Here is a 23846-nt window from a genome sequence, read left to right as displayed (position 1 = left end):
ATCATCCTGACAATAGGGTCAATTTAGCATGGCCAAACAATCTTTGTGACTGTGGGAGGAAACCGAAGCACCCGGAGGAAACCCACGCAGACATGGGGAGAATGTGCAAACTCCACACAGACAGTCACCTGAGGCTGTAATCAAAACTGGGCCCCTGGTGCTTACCACTGTCCCACCGTGCTGCCCATACCTGAAGCTCCTTCCACCAAGAAAGAACTCTCACATTTATTTTAACCAAGTTTAAAAGAATGGCAAGTTTTTACATGTTTGTTTGCCATTATACGATTCAGTTATTGGAGTGTTTTGTCACTGGTAGTAACAGGATCGCAGCTAGCTCATAAACATTTTAATGACCACTTGCCTCAGCCTCTTGTTAATTTGCCTCTAAGACCATGCTATTTTTCCCCAGATTCTCTCAGTGGAAAATGATCCAAAATAAATCATTCCCAAACCAGATCAAGCTGTGTCACGCCCACAGGTTTGGGATTCATTTAGAATCCCGTTCTGAGAGGTAGATGCCACAGCTTCCTTGCAGGCAAGAGCAGAAAAAATTTGAAATAAGATGATGATTCTGGGTTATGGAAGAGTGGCAGGGCAGTAATATTAATTTTATTATTAGATTATGAATCTACGAGCTCTGTCTCTGGTGTGAGCTCCTCTGGATCACATTTTCTTGGGAATTTTCATTCATCCAGGCACCACTAGGTGGCAGACCACATCAACAATACAAGATTTTGTTTGATCTGAGCATCACTTCACCTCAAATTCTGACCCCCCCCTCTCAGAAACACTCTAAACAGCACACAACAAAGACCCTATTTAAAGAATATTCTGGTGATCATTTATCATGTAAATACAGGTTTATGCTTCAGAGTACGTGCTTGTGCCACAGCAGGAGTGTGTGCATCAATCAAACTAGCATCTCTGGAGTACATTTACTAATGATGTGGAGATGCCGGCGTTGGACTGGGGTAAACACAGTAAGAAGTTTAACAACACCAGGTTAAAGTCCAACAGGTTTATACCTGTTGGACTTTAACCTGGTGTTGTTAAACTTCTTACTGTACATTTACTAACTCAGCAGTACACATTTTTCTCCAATCCTCTCTCTCCTTTTTGACTCTGCCTCAGCCTTTCAAGATGCCTCAGTCCTCGCCTCAGAACGCTTGCCCCATTACAACTAAGATGCGCTTCCATTTCTCACACCAGTTAAACTGTAGCCACTCAGAACGGGATTCTAAATTAATCCCAAATCTGTGGGCGTGACACAGCTTGGTCTGGTTTGGGAATGATTTATTTTGGATCATTTTCCACTGAGAGAATCTGGGGGAAAATAGCATGGTCTCAGAGGCAAATTAACAAGAGGCTGAGGCAAGCGGTCGTTAAAATGTTAATGAGCTAGCTGCGATCCTATTCGTTGGTGGACTGTAAACAGCCAATTTATTAGCCTGCATGGGCAAACACCTCACACCCATTGTACTGCAAAACCTTTGATCCTTTCTAAACCCTGTAAACAATATATTATGTAAGAGACTGGAAACAAGGCTGGCAGGTTTTTCTTTGGAACAGAAAAGCAGACAGGGTTGTTAAAGGGAAAGCTATGAAGACTGTTGCCAAAATTGAATAGGTGAGAAATATAGGAGAATAGTCAGAAGCCATCTTGTTTGAGTCAGGTGGCCTGTCAATGCATGTGACCATTGTGTGTTCCTTATTTTACATTGTCACTGACAGTTGAGCTTTACAGACTGAATTAAGTGAACTATAATATGCATTGCCATGATATCCATTGATCTGTGTGTTCGTGGGTGCTAAATTAGGCATCCATGGAGATAATGGCAAGGTGATGGCCTCCTGGTATTATTGCTAAACTATTAATCTAGAAACTCAGTTAATGTTTTGGAGACCCCAGGTTCAAATCCTGTCACAGCAGATGGTGGAATTTGAATTTAATAAAAAAAATATGGATTTAGGAATCTACTGATGACTAAAGAACCATTGTCAATTGTCAGAAAAACCCATCTGGTTCACTAATGTCCCTTAGGGAAAGAAATCTGCCGTCCTTACCTGGTCTGTCCTACGTGTGGCACCAGAGCCACAGCAATGTGGTTGACTCTCAACTGCCCTCTGAAATGGCCTAGCAAGCCACTCAGCTCAAGGGCAACTAGGGATGGGCAATAATTGCTGGCCAGACAGCGACAACCATGTCCCACGAATGAATAAAAAAATTAACATTTAAGGGACATGATGTCCCAGTGCTTGTTACATTGGTCCATGCCTAGTTACAAGGGTGGGACCCTATGGGAGAATTTTAATGGGTCAGTAGACAGTTCAAGGGTCTGTGAATAACTCTTCATGAGGTGGTCAGTTTCAGGAGAGTCATGAACACAGATTAGAAGCTCTATGCAGCCAAACGTGCTGCTGTTAGCTCTGAAGAGCTGAGAACAGGGATCGGGGGAAGCCTGGGTAATTGAAGAGGGTAGCCATGATGTGGAGATGCTGGCGTTGGACTGGGGTGAACACAGTAAGAAGTCTCACAACACCAGGTTAAAGTCCAACAGGTTTATTTGCTACCAAATCAGATCTGACGAAGGAGCAGTGCTCCGAAAGCTAATGGTATTTGCCACCAAATAAACCTGTTGGACTTTAACCTAGTGTTGTTAAAACTCTTACTGTGTTCACCCCAGTCCAACGCCGGCATCTCCACATCATTTTCCCCATAACCCCTGATCCCCTGATTAATTAAGAACCTATCTATCTCTGTCTGAAAGACACTCAATGACCTGGCCTCCACAGCATTCTGCGGCAAAGAGTTCCACAGATTCACCACTCTCTGGCTGAAGAAATTCCTCCTCATCTCTGTTTTAAAGAATCGTCCCTTTAGCCCGAGGTTGTGCCCTCTGGTTCTAGTTTTTCCTACTAGCGGAAACATCCTCTCCACGTCCACTCTATCCAGGCCTCGCAGTATCCTGTAAGTTTCAATAAGATCCCCCCTCAGCCTCTAAGCTCCAACGAATACAGACCCAGAGCCCTCATCCAACAAGCTCTTTATTCCAGGGATCATTCTTGTGAACTTACTCTGGACCCTTTCCAAGGCCAGCACATCCTTAGATATGGGGCCCAAAACTGCTTACAATACTCCAAATGGGGTCTGACCAGTAATCAAAGAGGGCTCAAGGGAAGTTCCAGTGATTAATTAACTAGGAATCAGAGGAAACCCTAGTAGTCATTTAAAACTGGATACAGCTGGGAACAGAGTTCAGAGAAACTCAGGGGTGTTTACTCATATCTGGGTGGGTTCTTGAGAAATCCATGGACTCTGTCTTGGTTGAAACGGTCATTTATTGAGTCGTGTATGTTTGACCACAGTCCATCTGTTAATTCACATGTACTAATTCACATGGGCAGCACGGTGGCACAATGGGCAGCATGGTGGCACCGTGGTTAGCACTGCTGCCTCACAGCTCCAGGGACTTGGATTCGATTCCCGGTCACTGTCTGTGTGGAGTTTGCACGTTCTCCCCGTGTCTGTGTGGGTTTCCACTGGGTGCTCCGGTTTCCTCCCACAGTCCAAAGATGTGCGGGTTAGGTGGATTGGCCATCCTAAATTGCCCCTTAGCGTCAGGGGGACTAGCTTGGGTAAATGCACAGGAATAGGGCCTGGGAGGGATTATGGTCGGTGCAGACTCGATGGGCCGAATGGCCCCCTTCTGCTCTGTAGGGATTATTTTATGATACGACTTACATACCCTGAATGTCAGGGTAAGATACATGTTGCAAATTGTTTTATATTTTTCAACTTGTATAGTAATTTTTGTTTTTGTTTGTTCAAAGCCCCTGTAATCTTGTGGCTTTATTCCAGAAACAGGTGTCTTGAACCTCAACCTTAACCTACTTGAAATGCTAAGTCAAACAGCCTTGTTGAAACTCTTTCTCATGAGGGATTCCCAGCTCCACCTTTGAAGATCTCTCCTTGGAATTCACTCCAAAGGTCACTCCCACTTAGATGACTTTAACAACGACCCAACTCAGAGGTTTTCAATCCTGCCTTTTGAGATTCCAGCTCCCTGGATTCTCGAGTCTGCGCACTGATTGGAATAATTTCAGCTCTTTGCTGGAAATGCCCCGCGTTTCTCCGAACTCTTGTCTGCTGTATCCGGAAATATTTGATTTACAGGGCTTCCCCTGAGCCCTCTTAAATTGGTGTTGTTAAAACTCTTACCCTCTTAAATTACCAGAGCTTCACCTGAGCCCTATTTGATTACCAGCGCATCCCCTGGGCCATCTTCCCAACTCCTCAGAGATAACAGCAACACTTTTAGCTGCAAGGAGCTTGTTCCCTGGTTCTGAATCTCTTGAAATTGACAGCCTCAGAAAAAGATGTTCAGTGGTCCTTGATCTGTTCTAGTGACCGACCAAAACACTTCCAGTGGTTTCCCCTGTTGTTACTGGGAAGGTGCGAATGTCATAAACATTGGGACATCCTGTACCTTAAATACCACAATCTCCACAGACTTCTAATTTAGCACCTAGGGATTTCATGACAGTATTTTCACCTTAATGTGAAGTTAAACACTATCTCACCAAGTGTTTATTGGTCTTTCCTCAGAGAGATTGAAGAAAAAATGAAAACTACAAATACCCGGCTCAAAGTCACACCTTTGTACAAGCAGATTTATGGAAGTGTGCAATCAGCTTGCAAAAATAAGATGCTCAGACAATTTATGGATTCCGGCCTCAGTTGACTACGCGTGAGCAGTTTGCACGTTTCCCCCGTGTCTGCGTGGGTTTCCTCTGGGTGCTCCGGTTTCCTCCCACAGTCCAGAAATGTGTGGATCGGTTAATTGGCTGTGCTAATTTGCCCCTCAGTGTCAGGGGAATTAGCCTGGTGAATACCCAGGGTTGGGGGATAGGGCCTGGGTAGGATTGTTGTCGGTGCAAGCTCGATGGGCTGAATGGCCTCCTTCTGCACTGTAAGGATTCTATGTTTCTATGACTGCACCACAGTATCCCAGAAGGAATCTGGACAGACCGATATTTGTTACTGTTCAAATGTATACAGTCATATAATGTGTAAGTATTACAGTTAAAAAGCAGAATCATGTACTCCATCAAAAGCAGCTGAATATGAAATTGGTACCAACATGAGAAACCAAAAGAGACTAACATGGGCAGCATGGTGGCACAGCTGCCTTACAACGCGAGGGACCCGGGTTCGATTCCCGGCTCGGGTCACTGTGCGGAGTTTGCACGCTCTCTCCTTGTGTGCATGGGTTTCCTCCAGTTTCCCCCTGCAGTCTGAAAGACGTGCTGGTTAGGTGCATTGACCATGCTAAATTCTCCTTCAGTGTGCCCACACAGGCGCTGGAGCGTGGCGATGAGGGGATTTTCACAGTAACTTCATTGCAGTGTTAACGTTAGCCTACTTGTGACACTAATAAATAAACACATAAATAAATAACCTACTGTAGATCCCCTGTAAACTTTTCTTCTTTTATGATTAATGCGAATTCCAAATGAGAACAGCACTGACACCCTGCTAGCTCACAGTTTGGAAGGGTCAATGAGGTGCAAGAGCAAAGTAAATTATATCAGGCAGTATTAGCACACGGATATGAAGTCTTACACTTGACCAAGGGCGGGATGTTCTGGCTCTTCCAGCCAGTGGGGTCTTCCGGTCCTGCCAAAGGCAACCCCCGCGGCATTTCCCCAGTGGTCAAATGGGTGAGCAATGCAAAACGGCACAGAGATCGACAGGACTGGAAGATCCCGCCGGCGGCCAATGGCGAACCGTCTCCGTCACCAGAGAAAATGGGGCAGTGGAAGGGAATCCCACCCCATGTGTTTAAGTCCTACCGTGTGACTTGAGTGCACAACCTGCTACTAAGGGGAAATAATACCTGGAGTTAACACTGAGTGACAATAGTTGGAACATTTTGGTTACTGAAGGCAATCCATCTGGCATTCAAACTTTGGTATCTCTCTTCTCTTCGGAGTGTGACATTTCACAGCCAGAAATTTTTCTTTCTCAGCAAGCACTGATTTATTAAATTTTATTATAAATTATTAATTAGATTTGTAAGGCCAGAAATTGCTGTTGGCTATTTTAGGGAATAGAAACATAGAAAAACTACAGCACAAACAGGCCCTTCGGCCCACAAGTTGTGCCGAACACATCCCTACCTTCTAGACCTACCTATAACCCTCCATCCTATTAAGCTCCATGTACTCATCCAGGAGTCTATTGAGTTTGCCTCCACCACCACTGACGGCAGCCGATTCCACTCACCCACCACCCTCTGTGTGAAAAACTTACCCCGAACATCTCCCCTGTACCTACCCCCCAGCACCTTAAACCTGTGTCCTCTCGTAGCAGCCATTTCCACCCTGGGAAAAAGCCTCTGAGAGTCCACCCGATCTATGCCTCCCAACATCTTATACACCTCTATTCGGTCTCCTCTCATCCTTCGTCTCTCCAAGGAGAAAAGACCGAGCTCCCTCAGCCTATCCTCATAAGGCATGCCACTCAATCCAGGCAATATCCTTGTAAATCTCCTCTGCACCCTTTCAATCTTTTCCACATCCTTCCTATAGTGAGGCGACCAGAACTGAGCACAGTACTCCAAGTGGGGTCTGACGAGGGTCTTATATAGCTGCATCATTATCCCCAGACTCCTAAACTCAATCCCTCGATTGATAAAGGCCAGCACACCATACGCCTTCTTAACCACCTCCTCCACCTGCAGGGAATGACTGAATGTACTTTCCTGACATTCCTCTGTTCACTGTGTTGTCAATCCATTTAAACCAAAGGTTTTGGCTATGCTAATGACTGGAGTCCAGAACTGTCATGTTATCATCATTTTCCTGTCTATCTTGCTCTCTGTGTCCCTGGACTGACTCGTTCAGTTGTCAATCAAACTGGCTACTACTTTGCTAAGTCCTCAGAAGAAGCCAAACCCCAGGGGAACCACCTGATGTCTTCATTGGGATGTGTTCAAAATCCCCACTAGCTCATAACTGCTGCATTAAGAACCGCAATCATGGACAAGCTCTTCAGCAGGATGCAATTCCCTTTGACTAAATCCTAATCATGATCTCCACACACCGTATGCTAGGAATTTAATCAGTGTTGAGATTAGTTTAGTATACAGAGGGATCTGGGCGTGCAGGTCCACAGTTCCCGAAAAGTGGCAACACAGGTGGCTAAGGTGATTAAGAAGGCATATGGCGTGCTTACCTTCATCAGCCGAGGCATTGAATACAAGGGTTGGGAAATCATGTTGCAGCTATATAAAACTGGGAGCATTGGAGTATTTGGAGTATTGCGTGCAGTTCTGGTCACCACACTACCAGAAGGATGGTGGAAGCTTTGGAGAGAGTGCAAAGAAGGTTCAGCAAGATGTTGCCTGGTCTCAATGGTGTTGACTATGAGGAGAGGTTGAATAAACTAGGCTGAGGGGAGACCTGATTGAGGTCTAGAAAATTATGAGAGGCATAGACAGGGTGGAGAGACAGAGGCTTTTTCCCAGGGTGGAATTGTCAGTTACAAGTGGGCACAGGTTCAAGATGAGAGGGGGAAGTTTAAGGGAGATGTGTGGGGGAAGTTTTTCACGCAGAGAGTGGTGGGTGCCTGGAATGCGTTGCCAGAGGAGATGGTGGAAGGAGTCACATTAGCAACATTTAAGAGGCATGTGGATGGGTACATGAATAGGGAGGGAATAGAGGCATAGCAACCGAGTAAGAGCAAAAGTTTTTTTTTAGTTAGGGCATCATGATCAGCACGGGCTTGGAGGGCTGAAGAGCCTGTTCCTGTGCTATACTTTTTTTTGTTTTAATGAAATGTGACAATATCATTGCTGGGCCATAATGTAACAAAATGAAATACAAATAATCAGTCTATGATATAATACCCATGTAATATAATGGCTGAGGTTGAAACAGTCACAAATTATAACCAACCTGTGGAAACAGATTCTACATATCTGTCTTCAAATATAATAGGGAGATTACTCCAGTCGCCATCTATATCCAGACACTCGACAGGCAATGGAGGCATGCTGGTGAGGTAGGGTGAATTTCTGATAGCTGCTGCAATCTGACTGTGCCTTTGGATTCTAGAAGTAGAAGAGAGATTTCATGCTTACAAAGCTGCGTTGAGTTGGGATATGCAGGTCTGAGGATAAGGCTGGTTGACACAGATTGAATAGTCAGTGCTCACAAGAGAAACACTATACCATCAGTTTCAAATTCTCAATATTGAACTCCTTCTAGAAACTGGAAAACGCACCTGACATCTGTTAGTACCTGGGCAGACCCCGTGCCACATTATTCCACCCCTCTCCCCCCCACGTCCCATAACCCCCAACGCCTTCAATGCAAACCAATTCCCTTCACACCCATGGCTCTTTATAGTCTCTGCCAACCTATGACCCCCAATCCACCCAATGTCCATTTATATTCCATAAGCCAACCTATGCCCCTCCACCCACACCCATGGACCTTTACAGACCCTGTGCCAACTTAGTGCTAACCTAAGCAATTTCCTGCTCCTCCTAACCTCACCAACACATCCTACTGTGATGATTGTGAAATCAATCACGCAGCACTAGTCCGGTAATGGAAACACTCAGGTGTACGTCAACAGACTGAGTAAATGAGCAAACATTTTTACACCCTCCAGCTATTATTTTCAAATATTTATAAAGGATGGACTTTTAAATGACTTAACAGTTTGACTGACAGCTTTATTTGACAGGTGCTTCTGAAGTTTTGACAGCTGAATTTTGACAGGTCTGTTGAGAGTTCCCATGAGCTTGACAACACTGAGTTTGTGCACACTTTATGCAAATTTATGCCTCCATTCAGCAATTCCAAAGGGCATCTGATCCCCGGCAAAGATGTTCCAGGATTAGATGCAAAGGGACAGATCCATGGGGGTAAGTCATGTCCACGATACACGGAAGAGATCAGAAAATGTCTAAATCAATCCTTACTTTTTGCTTATTTATAAATGGACTTTGCTGGACCAAAAAACATGGCTGCTGCAGGTCACATGATTTTCAAGTTGGCTACACTTCCAACAGTAATTACAGGACAAATCTCAACCCTCACCCTTGTTGAATCTCATTGTGTGGACCCATTACTATCAATGAAAGAAGTTGATCTGTCTCCCCAGCCTGGACTTATAATAAAAAGAGAGTCATTAAAACTCATTGTCCCTGCAGAGGCATCCTCACCTGGATCTTTGTTTCCTTCAGTTAATAACTGGGGACAGTGGCCAAGGAGAAAAAAAAATCAATCCTTCTTCTCCTTGCAGTCATGAGTGGCCATTGTATTGCCCTGTGTAAAGCAGGGTATTATGTTCTAATATTCTAGTGCAATGATACTGTGCCTTTAAGAAATGTATTTGTGTCATGTTTCTGGTGCATGTTTCCTCTGAAGGTCTGATGTTTAACGATAGATCTTTCCCTGGAGGCTGCGTATGGGAGTCAGAAGACAGGTGTCTTTTTGTATCTCTGTCCAGAAGGGTTAAAAGACTGGACATCTGGCATCCACATGAGCCTTTTTTTTGTGCTAACTGATTTCTGAAGAGGGACTTATGTCTCTGGGGATATTGCTTAAATTGGAACTATAGAGATAGCTAGCTGTTAAGAATAATGCCTTGTCATATTTAAGTATTTAATTGGTAAACGTTACGCTAATTCTTTTTGTGATATATCTACCTGAAGTGAATGTCAACCTTTTCTTGCTTTAAGGATTTCTTACCCCTGTTGCTAAGTAAAACATTCAATGTTACATTCACAATCCCAGGTAGTTGGGCTATTAGCTTAACCGATTCAATAATCCAATTGAATTTTTGCAGCCTGCATCATCAAAGATCATCCAATCTTAATAACTGACCAGGTTTTCTGCTAAAAGTAAGATTTTCCAGTGTGTAGAAATGCTATGGTGCTGATGACTTTGTTCTTTCTCTCCTACCTCTCCTCTGCTGACTTACGTTTGAGTAGAGATAGATCAGAATCGGCAGATCTTCTGGCACCTTGCCAAAGTACCCATTATTGATCAATGAGTCCAGACTGTGTGTGTTCTGCACTCATGCAACAAACATTGGAGTTGATTGTTTGGGAGGGGGGGTACAATTTTAAATCATCCACATACTCAAGAAGATTTATACAGGTGGGTTTGGGGTGGCATGCAATAACATTAAAAAAGAAATCAGGCATTTCCTATCTCTCTCCTTTCAAAGCTTCTGATCTGCCCTACAGGCAGATCTTTCCTATCTGCATCCTCTCCCCGATATGGACTCTTCACAAGTCTCGCCCCCATATCTACTCTGCCACCACTGAATTAGCCGTCCCAATTCTTCCTCCACATTCCCTCCTCCATCAATCTTTCCAATCTCCCAAGGCTTCCAATTCCTCCCTCCACTCTGTCCTCTGGCCATGGCCTACCGCCGACAGACCCCTGTCTAGCAGTCAGACCACCTTTCAATTTGTCACGCTGCAAGATCTGTTTTCTAATTAAACAGGTATACTGACCAGTGCTCTCGGTGCCTGGGGCACAATTATTACTAGCAATGCCTAAATGCAGTTATTGATTTAAAAATAACGTTTAGTTATGTCATAAAATAAGCAAAATGTTGTGGATGTTGGAATCTGAAACAAAAACAAGAACACAGAATGCTGGAAAAACTCAGCAAGTCTGGCAGCATCAGTTGGGGGAGAAAACAGAGTTAACATTTCGAGTCCATTTGACTTCATCAGGCTAAAGAGAGGAAAAATGTGTTGGATATTAAACTGTAGCTGGAAGAGATTGCAACAAGATGTAGCAACATTAAGAACAAGAGACAGAAGGCCTGTTATGGAGGGGGAAGGAGGGTTTTTGCATTGAGACAATAAATGCATTGGATATTTTTTTTAAAAACGGGTTTAAGATGGAAGAGAAAGTCACAATCTCAGGTTGTTGAACTCTATGTTGAGTCCTGAGGACTGTACTGTGCCTAATTGGAAGATGAGATGCTGTGTTGGCTTCACTGGAGCATTGCAGCAGGCCAAGGATGGACATGTGGGCATGACAGCAAGATGCTGAGTTAAAATGGCAACCATCAGGAAGTTTGAGATCCTGTTTGCAAACTGAGCAACGGCGTTCTACAAATCGGTCACCCCCCAAGTTAGAGAAAACCGCATTGGCAGCAGCGAATACATTAGACCAAACTGAAGAGAGTGCCAGTGAAACACTGCTTAACCTGAAAGGAGTGTCGAGACCTTGAATGGTGAGCAGGAAGGAGATAAAGGGGCAGGTGTTACACCTTCTGCGATTGCAAGGGATGGTGCCGTGGGAAGGAGATGGGGAGTTGGCGTGATGGAGAAGTTACATCATGTTCTTCCTTGTATTCCAACATCACAATATAGCACCCAACCTGCTTCTTCCTTGCCTCCAAGCTAATATCCAACAACAAAAATTCCAGCAGGATGCACTGGATAAAAATCAGGCCCACAGTCTAGATCAGTCTTGTTTCCTAGCCCAATTGTCCTGAGCATCTCAGGCAGTATCTAATGGACATCAATCACTTCAGCCACCACGCTGGGTGACATTGAGGAGGATGTTTTGAAAGAAAAATACATCAAAAAGGATTTGAAGTTTAATGTCAATATTTTTAAAAAATCTAATAAAACAGATATTGATCAGAGCTCTTCAGTGCACCAGAAGATAATCATTTCTAGGAATACCTCGATAGAGTTATTAATGGTGACTTTAAAAAAAGACATTTAGTTATCTCATGTAATTTAAAGCTGCACTATTTCCCCTCAAGCCAAAAAAATTAAATTTTCTTTTTGACTAATTCAAAGAGAACATTCTCTGCCAGAATTGGAAATTATATCAAGTCAAATATTATCTTTAATAAGGCTGACCAAAAGTATGGCTATTAAATCTTCAGTACAGAGTAATTTCACCATCTTTACTATGCTCCAATTTCTCCTCCTCCTCCTCCTCTTCCAAAGGAGATTTCAAGGTGGCCTAATTGAATTTTTTATATTTAGGTAATTGAAGAGTTGATCCAGGCAAATCTTTCATTATGGTAAAAGGGTCGAATGCAAGTGACATATTAAACATTAAGAAGCAAGGACTAGATGGCACCTGATTAATTCCCTTAAAGATCTAGATGCTATCTCTCAGTGATGTCCTCTGCAGACACCAGAGTCAAGGTTTGAAACTCTTCCCTGATTTCACATTGTTGTACCTTTTGTGACTTTTTAACTCTTTGTGACTTTTAACCAGTCTTTTGATTCTTCAACTGTTCATGTCTTTGACTCCAATCACCTTCATGTCTTTCAAGGTCATGGGGGGAATTTTCCCATCTTGCCCGCCACATGAATCGTAGCGGGTGGAGCGGACCATGCAAAGGTCCATTGACCTCAGGCGGAATTTTTTGGTTTTGGGGCGAGCACAGCGAGAAAATCTCACCCCATGTCTTTGTTGTTCTCTATGTCTCCCTGGCTCTCCAACTCCCTCCTCTCCCTCAGTCCTTCCCCCCTCTCTTTGGCTCTGGGTCTGATACCACTATGAAATGTCCTGTGCCATTGCTTTATTTTAAGTAAAGATTCCATGTATTTCCAAATTGTTATTATAGGTTGGCATAGTTATGAAAATACTAACTGGAAAAGCCACTGATTCAAGCAGTATAAATGGATTTGAAAATTGCAAATGTAGGAGTATGAATGTCAAACAGCACCTCTCTTCTTTTTTTTAATAAGTATCTCTTTGGTCATGCATAGTTCTGCCCAATGTTTGCTGTTCTCCCAGGCCTCTGCTTAATGCTCCACTTAAGATGGCTGATGAGAATTATGTAACATTGGCCAGTGACATTGCTTATTCTAGTCTTACCTCCAGCTGGTGAACTGCTCATGACAGCGTAAGCTAATTACATGGATGCATGGCATAAACACTAATGCATTTTGGCACACGGGCTTGGCGTTATGCACAATCTTGTGGAGGCGATGGGGGCTTCAGCTGCTGGCTACAGAGCCAGCGAGATCCCTGTGTTGCCTCTTTTCAAGGAGGCCCGCCACATCCTGCGCCACTCAGGACCTTATAAGGCCAGAAGCAGACCTTCCTCTGGGATCAAGAACCCCCGGGGGTCCGAGTGTCTTTAAGTGAACCCACACCTGCCCCCCACCCTGCCATAAACCCACAGGATTTGCTTGTTGTGCTTCCCCATGGCAAGCCCTGCCTGATGCTGGGCAGCAGGATGAGGCCCATGAGTGGGTATTAAATGTCACTTCAGGGCCGCAATTGGCATCCAGAGGCCTCCCTGCCACTGACCTAATTGGGGTGGAAGTGGGGAGGTGGTAGATTTCCCCCAACCTGCTGTCCTCCCACCTGATTAAATGCCCCCCATCATCAAACCCACCATGAAGGGAAGCAACACAAGATTTTGCCCATTGTCAAAGATAGAACATGATTAATGTAAGCACTTAAGGGTTTGTCCACTAGAAGAGAATCAATCACCTGGCAAAATGCAGTGGCAAGTAACGGAAAGACTCACATGTGTTCCTGGAATGTAATTGCCATCTGTTTCTGGTGTTCCATGTAGAAGAAGGCCTCCGAAAATCTTCTTACCTGTGTACGGACACACACATTTCTCTTTAATCCCAATTTTCTCTTCACCTTTTCTTGTATTTACATGAAGCCTTATTTTCTTTCACAGGATGGCACGGTGGCACAGTGGTTAGCACTGCTGCCTCACAGCGCCAGGGACCCAGGTTCAATTCCCGACTTGGGTCACTGTCTGTGTGGAGTTTGCACATTCTCCCTGTGTCTGCGTGGGTTTCCTCCGGTGCTCCAGTTTCCTCCCACAGTCCAAATATGTGTGGGTTAGGTTGATTGGCCATGCTAAATTGACCCTAGTATCAGGGGGTATTAGCAGGGTAAATATGTGGGGTTATAGGAATAGGGCCTGGGTGGGATTGTGGTCGGTGCAGATTCGATGGGCCGAATGGTCTCCTTCTGCACTGTGGGGATTCTATGATTGAGGATGTCTCAAAGTATTGCTGCCCTGACCCAGCTATGTTACTTAACCCAACTTCATGAAAACACCAGCTACTGTACCAGAGTAAAATCAACATTTTATATTTCAGCCTCCTTAAATGATAATAACCCAGATTTTGTCTTCAAACTAACAGTGAGGGTAATGGTTGTAATTTATGTGCAAATGGTACAGCGGCTTCAGACAAAGAGTTCAACTCAAATAGTCAACAGCTGTTTGAGTTGCACAACTCTGTTATCAGCTTTCTGAAATGGCATCTTGTTATCTACTGTCGAAATGCATTGACTGGCGTGAAATTGCTGTATTTATGCATGAAATAAACTTGCCACAAAATGTTAAATCAGGTTATTTCAAGTTTATGTATCCTTTTAATGACATGGTGATAATCACTACCAGTCATTCTCTCTCGCACTGAAAATGAACTATTCCAAAGATGCAGTTTCATTCCTCCAGGATTTAACTGATGTGATTAAAAGAAAAATAAATCTGTTTTACTTTCCTATTCTGTCCTTTTTCCTTCTCAATCCAATTTTTCTTCCCTCCTATTTTGAACCTTAGGGCAGGATTTTATGGCCTCATTCGCCCCCAAACCATAAAATCACATCCAAGGTCAACGGACCTTGCCATGTTCCACCCCGATTCCTGTGGCGGACAGGGAGGGAAAATTCTGGCCATAGAATCACTTCAGAGCAGAAGGAGGCCATTTGGCCCATCGAGTTTGCACCGGCCCTCTGAAAGATCACCCCACCTAGGCCTATCCCGTAACCCTGTGCATTGATCATAGCAAAACCACCTCGAAAAATAGAATCATAGAAACCCTACAGTGCAGAAAGAGGCCATTGGGCCCACCTAACCTGAAGATCTTTGGACAAAAAAGGGGCAATTTAGCACGGTCAATCCACCTAAGCTGCATCTCTTTGGATCATGGGAGGACACCAGAGCACCTGGAGGAAACCCATGCAGACAGAGGGAGAACATACAAACTCCTCACATGCAATCAGTCAAGACCGGAATTGAACCAGGGTCACTGACGCCGTGAGGCAATGCTAACCATTGTGCCACCGTGCCACCCTTTGTGTACCTGATTTCACCCACTCAAGTTTGCACTTCCTTCTTGGTCCTTGTGTTGTTGATTTCACAGTACTTCAATCTGACTGGTTAAGCAGAAAGGCTTTCCTGTTTACAAAGATCCAAGATGCCCGTTCCTTCATTTTGACATTATTAGCTTGCACTTACATCAATACATCATGCAAATAATTCTAAAACAGAACTGCACAAGGACAAGGACCATGCCCTGCTGGAGCAAAATGTGGCCCAATAAATTTATTAACAAATTATGGACTGTTCTTAATCTGTAGACAGTCATCCCTTAGGTGTATTGCATTCCAGAACCACCCCCACCATCCTCTCTAATTAATAAAGGTAGCACTGACAGGAGACTTTCATCACATTATTTAAACCAGAAATGGAGGGATAAAGATCTGACTTCCATTACTCTTAAAAAAAAACCCAAAGCAACAACCATTAGACACATTTAGTCCTGATGTGGATGCACTTAAAAACCCTGAGTCAATAATTTTATGCCTTTTTCCCTGTGCCCTCCCCTTGCTCATCACCCCTGCACACAATACTAAAGAAATTGAACTAAACCATGCAATGGAGTCAGTTTTCCCAATAAAATCATTGCATTGCAAACATGTAAATCGTCAACGTGCTCTGTTTCATCGAGTTAAGAATCTCAGTTCATGTACGAAACGCCACAGAATCTCAATGTTGATTGTGATTGTATCACTTGGGGAGGCACCTGCTTCTATCACAGTGATAGAAAGTTGAAAAAAGCAAGACCAGTCAGCATTTCCCAGTGTCTGGAAGAAGGGGTGTATTGGCTGAGGTCTGGAAGTAAGTTGCCCGGCTGTTGGCTCAGTTGCTGATGACAGAAAGCACCTCAAGAGAAGTGGCAGCAAAAGATGAGGCAAAAATCAAATGGCACAGTAGGGCTACTTCATTCTGACTTTTCAAGCAGTGCAAATGTGATTTTTGTTTCTAAAAGAAGCAAACATTAAGGGTGCACCTTCTACTTTGCGTTTTTCCACTGATGTTGTTCCAACTCTAATTTGTTGCTTTACGATTTATTCTCCAAAACAAGGTTTGACATCTGCAAATATAGGTGTCAATGGCAGCAGCATCAACCAATGGTCACCTTCATTCACCATTCCAGTTGCATTGCTGGCAGTTTGTCAATGATGTTTATAAGACACCCTAGCTGTGACTGTAACACTACATTCTGCACTCTCTTCTTTCCTTCTCTATGTACAGTATGCTTTGTCTATATAGCGCGCAAGAAACAAGACATTTCACTGTATACTAATACATGTGACAATAATAAATCAAATCAAATCAATGGGAATAACAGTATCTCATTTTCTTTCTAAAGAGCCTTCAACAAATTTAAAATGTAGGCCTCATCAGATTTGATTTGATTTGATTTATTATTGTCACATGTATTCACATACAGTGAAAAGTATTGTTTCTTGCGCGCTATACAAGGCATACCGTTCAGAGAGAAGGAAAGGAGTGCAGAATGTAGTGTTACAGTCATAGCTAGGGTGTAGAGAAAGATCAACTTAATGCAAAGTAAGTCCATTCAAAAGTCTGACAGCAGCAGGGAAGAAGCTGTTCTTGAGTCGGTTGCTACGTGACCTCAGACTTTTGTATCTTTTTTCCGACGGAAAAAGGTGGAAGAGAGAATTGTCCGGGGTGCGTGGGATCCTTAATTATGCTGGCTACTTTACCAAGGCAGCGGGAAGTGTAGACAGAGTCAATGGATGGGAGGCTGGTTTGTGTGATGGATTGGGCTACATTCACAACCTTTTGTAGTTCCTTGTGGTCTTGGACAGAGCAGGAGCCATACCAAGCTATGATACTGGGGATGGGACAGAGGTTAATTGTAGTGGTTATTTAGGCCTACCTAAAATGCAAAAGTCGAGATCCAATGATGCCAATGGCACTGCGACCTATTTTTAACCTCACCACAGGGAGAATGTAGCTTTGTCTTGCTGCCAGATAACAGAACAATGACAGGAGGAGCCAGGCGGTCAGGAGAAGATCAGGTTCAGTTTCAAATGTTTGTCCATTACCAAGTGTGTTCCCTCCCCATGCATCATTAGGTAGTGAGAACCTGATTATATCACCAGCGAGAGGCAGATAAAATCAGAGATCGCGATCTCACCAGTGAGATTTGCAACTTCTGGGGTTTCCGAGATGTTGAGGCCACTGTTGCTAATCCTACAGACGGAGGGCATGGGCTCAAGGTTGCCCCGTAAGGTCTGACTTCAAGTATTTTGTTTGAATTGGGTGAGTACCTAATATACAGTGTGCTGTATATTAGAAATGTTATAAAAATAAAAATTTTAATTAATTCTGTCTAACACTTCATTATTTCAGCAGTTCCAATGCATAAGGTGAGACTGTGTGTAACAGTGTTCATTAAATAGCTCCAGCAATAGTCCCTAGATAGTTTTGAAGGTACATCCTCGATGTGGCTACTATTTGGACCGAGCCACCATTAATATTTTAAGTCCCTTCCCCACACATTCCAGTTCAGGCCATTACTATTGTATCTCTGGTTAGAGAAATAAGTTTGTTTGTGCCTATTAAGCAAATCTGATTACAAATTGGAAATGTGTCGTAAGTGGATCAGTGCTTAAAAGAGTTTAAGAAGAGTCAAACAAAGAATCCTCAGGTCATCTTCACTCACCATTACAGTTGGATTGCTGACAGTTTGTCAATGACATTTACAAGATGCTGCGCCACATAACAGCTCGGCTTTCACTCCTGTATGTGCTGCATGTAATGTCCAATTTTGAAAGGGAATGTTCTGGTAACAATCGCATTCCACATAATGCCCAAGGGGTAGATTTTAAGAGGGGTATGGATTACCCACATCCTGACCTAAAGTTCGCTTGGCACCTAGCCAACGTGAAATCAGGCTTCCTCAAATAGATAATAGGCTGGGGGCATCCTTAATTAGTGCAGAGTGCAACTTCTGCCCTTGAGGGACAGAAAAGTCCAACCTCCAGAGTTGTCAGTAAATCTGATTGGCTGGTAGCTTTGTGGGCAATAGTGGCCATTGCTGGAACTGCAACCAGTCCCCATGAAGAAGTGAAGGTGTCCTTCAGACATTAGATAAGTCTCTGGACTTTGGACGGGCACTTATGGGAGACCCCAATAAGGGGGTTGCAAGGTGAGTGGGGCTCGGGTTAGAGAGGCCAGATGAAGAAACGGAGGGTGGGGTGGAGGGGAGGGGTCATAGTCTTGTGGGGAGGCGCTCCCTGACGGGCACAGAGGACCCCCCTCCGAGGGAGGTAAATCCGCTTTCCTGCCCATCAGAAGTCCACATTGTCAAAGCTGCCAGTCTGCCCACATCGTTCCTACCATTCCCCGCAGACTGGAAAATTGCAGCACTGGTGGAATGAGGTCTTTAAGTGGCAGTTAATTAGTCTCAATCAGCCTGAGGGTGGGTGCTTTCTGACGGGCTGAGGGAGAAGTTCAGTGGTAGGCGGGAAGATGGCAGACTAATTCTAATTAGGATCTGGTTTCCAGAATTATTACTATATTTTATAGGTCTTTGACAAACAGAATAAATTGCAACTAAACTGTGCAGTATTTTTCACAATTTTTTTTCAATGTTAACTGGGGAATGTATCATTCCCCTCTTGATCCCTTGAGGACCAGGGATGCTCACTGGGGTAAGGCTCCAAGGGCACTGCACCCTCTCCTGTGCTTGACCTAATGCTTCATCTTTTCCAAAAGGCCGAGATGACTTTGAAAAATTCTATCAGGTAAAGCCTCTGTTTAACCTCATTGGCTACCCCGATCCTTTACTCTACCCTAGCTTAGGCAAACCACGATCACAGGCATCAGCACACCCCCAAGTGCAATGGGCTAGCTTCTTCCCCTGCCTGATCGTTGACTCTCCCCTGCCAAGTGCAGCCATCATTTTGCAGATCTTCTGATGTAACTTTATAACAGGAGCAGTGGGTATTTCATGGTGACTCTAGATTTTTTTTTAAAAGAAAAGTGATCGCAGATTATGAACAATAAAAGAACTTTGGAAAACCACTGAAGGGATTAAGGGCCTCAACGAGATTTTCTGATCAACCAGGCGGTTCAGAGAGAATTTTTGACAGGCAAATCCATGGCTAAAGGTTCCTTTTTTTAACTCAGGAAGTGGTGTAATGGATGTGATCTCCTATGGGCCTGAAAATCTTTTATTGCCCTGGATCCATAAGAACACACACAGAAACCTCACTGCTTCAATCTGAACTTGGCAAGACTTCTCTTCCAGATTCTTCAGCTCCTTTTTATCCAATGATATATTGTATTTTTAATTATTACTAATTCCCCATATTGGAAGTTTACGATGTATTTCACAGTATGGTAACATTTAGGGAGGATAAAACAAAATGTTTTACATTTATTACATTACCCTCAGACTATGATGGTCTTGGCTTAGGAATGCTGTAACATCTGGCTGGAGTATCATGCTGTCTAGAAATTGGCTCCACAGTGCTGCAAGACAGGAACAGAGCTGGGCCAAGTCCCTGCTGATCTGTTCAGCCACTTTGTCTGGGCTGTTGAACATCTGCAAGAAGACCATAAATATTTTACAACTCATCAACTTACCTACAACTTACAGGCAGAATACACACGCTGACAGTGTTACTAACACTGTGGGGCGGCACGGTGGCACAGTGGTTAGCACTGCTACCTCACAGTGCCAGGGACCCAGGTTCAATTCCCAGCTAGGGTCACTGTCTGAGCGGATCTGCACGTTATCCCGGTGTCTGCGTAGGTTTCCTCCGGGTGCTCCTGTTTCCTCCCACAGTCCGAAAGATGTGCTTGTTAGGTGCGTTGGCCATGCTAAAATTCTCCCTCAATGTACCCGAACAGGTGCCGGAGTGTGGCAACCAGGGGATTTTCACAGTAACTTCATTGCAATGTTAATGTAAGCTGACTTCTGACACTAATAAATAAACTTTAAATCTGTAACATAAGGTGATATATTACGGGGAGAAGGAGAAAGGATAAAAGCTGAAAAACAGCGAAGAAGCAGAAACATTCATTTTTAAATAAAGAAAGGTTGGGGGAGCTGTTAAAACATACTGGCTGGAATTCTCCAGTGTTACATAGCCCACCACCAATGCTGGTGAGAACGGAGAATGTGCAGCTCACAGCAGCGGGACCGGAAAATCCCAGCCACACGCAAGGTCGAAGAATTCCAGCCACTGTCTTTCTTGGAGGGAAACATTTCATTCACAGAACCTGCTATGGTAAAATGTCTAATTTTTTTGTGTTTTGTTCAAAATCTGAGGCTGGACATAAGAAATTTCAATTAGGTGGACAAAATAGTGGGGGATATTTTTTTTTTAAATTGCGTGATTTGATTGCTTTCAATTTTTTTATTTTCTTTTTATTTGTAGTTTGTCAGGATTGGTCGGTTTTCCAAACGTTTCACAGTTTTTCATTGACTACTTTAGTTACTCTTGTTTCCCCCACATCACCAGTTCCAGTCTGCTGCATTTACTTTGAACTAATTAACAACATGGAATGCCAAAAATGTGACAAGTGTAACAACATGCAGTGTGTCAGAAATAAATTATAAACTGGATGCAAGACTTTAATTCATGGCTTTAACTTGCAGTACCGTTTACTCCTGTAGGTGTCACTCTCCATGGCATATAACTGTTGTATAATTATATTGAGAACATAATACTTCTGAGATTGCTCAAAATGCTCAACAGGTCTCAGCAAAACATTCGTAGAATCATAGAATCATAGAAACCCGGGAGTGCAGGAAGAGGCCATTCGGCCCATCAAGTCTGCACCGGCCACAATCCCACCCAGGCCCTACCCCGATATCCCTACATATTTTACCCGCTAATCCCTCTAACCTACACATCTCAGGACACTAAGGGGCAATTTTAGCATGGCCAATCAACCTAACCCGCACATCTTTGGACTGTGGGAGGAAACCGGAGCACCCAGAGGAAACCCACGCAGACACGAGGAGAATGTGCAAACTCCACACAGATTGTGACCCAAGCCGGGAATCGAACCCAGGTCCCTGGAGCTGTGAAGCAGCAGTGCTAACCACTGTGCTACCGTGTCGCCCCAAAATGTTCTTTTTTTCCCTTGTGCAATTTATTTTTGTCTGTTTCAAGATTCTAGTCCTGGAACAATGGTAATGAGTTGCTGTTGCATCCTCTACTTTCAGGATCCAGATATAGTTGGGAGCTGGTCTTGGAAGGTAAGATGCTTCTCTCATTTATATTATAGTTTGTCAGCAATGGCAGTAGGAACACACATATGCAGCCAATAGCACACAATCACATTATGAAATGTGAGGCAACATGGTAGCACAGTAGTTAGCACTGTTGCCTCACAGTGCCAGGGACCCGGGTTCGATTCCAGCCTTGGGTGACTGTCTGAGTGGAGTTTGCATGTTCTTCCTAAGTCTGCATGAGTTGTCTCTGGGTGCTCTGGTTTCCTCCCACAGTTCCAAATGTGCAGGTTCGGGGGGATTAGCAGGGTAAGTATGTGGAGTTACAGGGTTAGGGAGAGAGGGCCTGGGTAAGATACTCTGTCGGCGAGTCAGTGCAGACTGGGTAGGCCAAATATCCTCCTTCTGCACTGTGGGAATTCTATAATTCTATTCTATGAAACAGTGGTTGATAAACATTTCACCAGTTTCCTGAGACTTCTGAAAGAGAAGCCATCCAAACAAGATTGGAAATATACCTACCAACAGAAAACCTACTGGTATAACAAAGATGGAGAAAAAATAAAGAGCACAAAATTCCTTAAACACTGTCCTTGCAGCGCACATTGGCCGGAACTCTACCACCTCGTCCGCCATGGAATCAGCACGGGCGAGGGTCCGGCAACGGAAATCTCTGTTGACCTCAAGCGAGAATTTCCGGTCTCGCCCGAGCGAGGCCATCAAATTCCCAGCCACTGTGTCGAACCAAAGGGTTGCAGATATTGGGCAATCCTGAAAATGCTCTGGAAACCCAAGGTCCACAGAGTGCAGTTTGGAAATCTTTGAGGTAAAAATATCTTTGAAGAAAGTCACAGTGATAGATATCAGGTTTGTTTGGTGGAGAGAACTAATCAGTACTCACCTCTCTTGTCACCACCTCCTGTCAATATTAGAAATCCTCTTTTCATTTTTTTCCTTGTAATTCAATCCCCCAAGTCCAGTAGCTCTTCTTATCATATGTTTCAAGACTTGAATATCTTCGTTGTGACAAAGTGACGAAAACTGGGTGAAGTTTTCCTGCTGTGGTCTGATAATGGTACTGTACTATTTTAAGCAGGCTTCTTCCGTCTTGTACTGTGGCAAGGTGGCACAGTGGTTAGCATTGCTGCCTCACAGCGCCAGGGACCTGGGTTCGATTCCTGGCTTGGGTCACTGTCTGTGCAGAGTCTACATGTTCTCCCGGTGTCTGCATGGGTTTCCTCTGGGTGCTCTGGTTTCCTCTCACAGTCCAAAAGACGTGCTGGTTAGGTGCGTTGGCCATGCTAAATTCTCCCTCAGTGTACCCGAACAGGCACCGGAGTGTGGCGACTCAGGGATTTTCACAGTAACTTCATCGCAGTGTTAATGTAAGCCTACTTGTGACTCTAATAAATAAACTTTGCTGTTTCTCAACCCAGTATTCCAATAGCTTTTTAGATTAGTGAACATGTTGAGCGCCAAGACTACCAAGACATCTCTATCATATTAACCCTACAAAAATTTAACACTGGTCACCAGAGGTATTTATAATTAGCCATATATTCTTTCAACTTCACACTTAGAAATCTGAATTATTTTTCACCTTACTTTCCAGTCCCGGAGATCCCTAGATTCAACAATTACTCCTCATTTAGTATTGCCTGCAAATATAATCAGTTAGCACTGAATTTCTAAATCCGAGCTGCTCACGTGAATTAGAAACAGGACTTGGACTGGTAGCAACCCCTGAGTTACTCCACTCACTCCTCCTTTCCCTTGTTTCTCTAACATTAAGGGGGTATAGCTCAGTGGTAGAGCATTGGACTGCAGATCAATAGGTTCTTGATTCAAATCGGACTGCCCCCTTCAGTGCTTCGCTGGAGTTTTGGGGCGGCACAGTGGCACAGTGGTTAGCACTGCTGCCTCACAGCGCCAGGGACCTTGGTTCAATTCCCCGCTTGGGTCACTATCTGTGTGGAGTTTGCACATTCTCCCCGTGTCTGCGTGAGTTTCTTCCGGGTGCTCCAGGTTTCCTTCCACAGTCCAAAGATGTGCGGGTTAGGTTGATTGTCCATGCTAAATTTACCCGAGTAGCAGGGTAAATATGTGGGGGTTACAGAAGTTGGGCCTAGGAGGGATAGTCGTTGGCTCAGATTTGATGGACCGAATGGCCTCCTTCTGCACTGTAGGGATTCTATGATTTAAAACATTTCTACTTGATTGGCACCCCGTCGACAAACTTTCACTCCCTCCATCACCGACACACAGTGGCAACATTGTTTACCATCTACTTCAGGAACTCACCAAGGCTCCTTAGACAGCACCTTCCATACCCACAACTGGTCCCCCGACGCTAATTTACCCACAACTGCGACCATCTAGAAGGATGATGGCAGCAGATAAATAGGAACGCCATCACTTGAAAGTTCCCCTCCAAGCCACTCAGCATCCTGAATTGGAAACATCGCCCAGTTCCTTTACCATCGCTGGGTCAAAATCCTAGAACTTTCTCCCGAACAG

The 23846-nt window shown here is 44.1% G+C and overlaps 1 protein-coding gene across 1 annotated transcript in view; it reads right to left on the bottom strand.

Annotated features, from left to right (window-relative positions):
• Positions 1-23846, bottom strand: part of fam135b (family with sequence similarity 135 member B) — a 411827-nt gene that overhangs the window by 75711 nt on the left and 312270 nt on the right. Inside the window, exons 10-12 of the mRNA XM_078217023.1 lie at positions 19536-19691; positions 13547-13620; positions 7960-8114 (exon numbers count right to left, since the gene is read on the bottom strand). Of these exons, the coding sequence (XP_078073149.1) occupies positions 7960-8114; positions 13547-13620; positions 19536-19691 (385 nt within the window). The remainder of the gene's footprint in view (positions 1-7959; positions 8115-13546; positions 13621-19535; positions 19692-23846) is intronic.

This window comes from Mustelus asterias, chromosome 7 (genome assembly GCF_964213995.1).
Source record: "Mustelus asterias chromosome 7, sMusAst1.hap1.1, whole genome shotgun sequence".
In the NCBI taxonomy this organism is placed as follows: Eukaryota; Metazoa; Chordata; class Chondrichthyes; order Carcharhiniformes; family Triakidae; genus Mustelus; species Mustelus asterias.
This window is presented reverse-complemented; position numbering and strand designations above follow the sequence as displayed.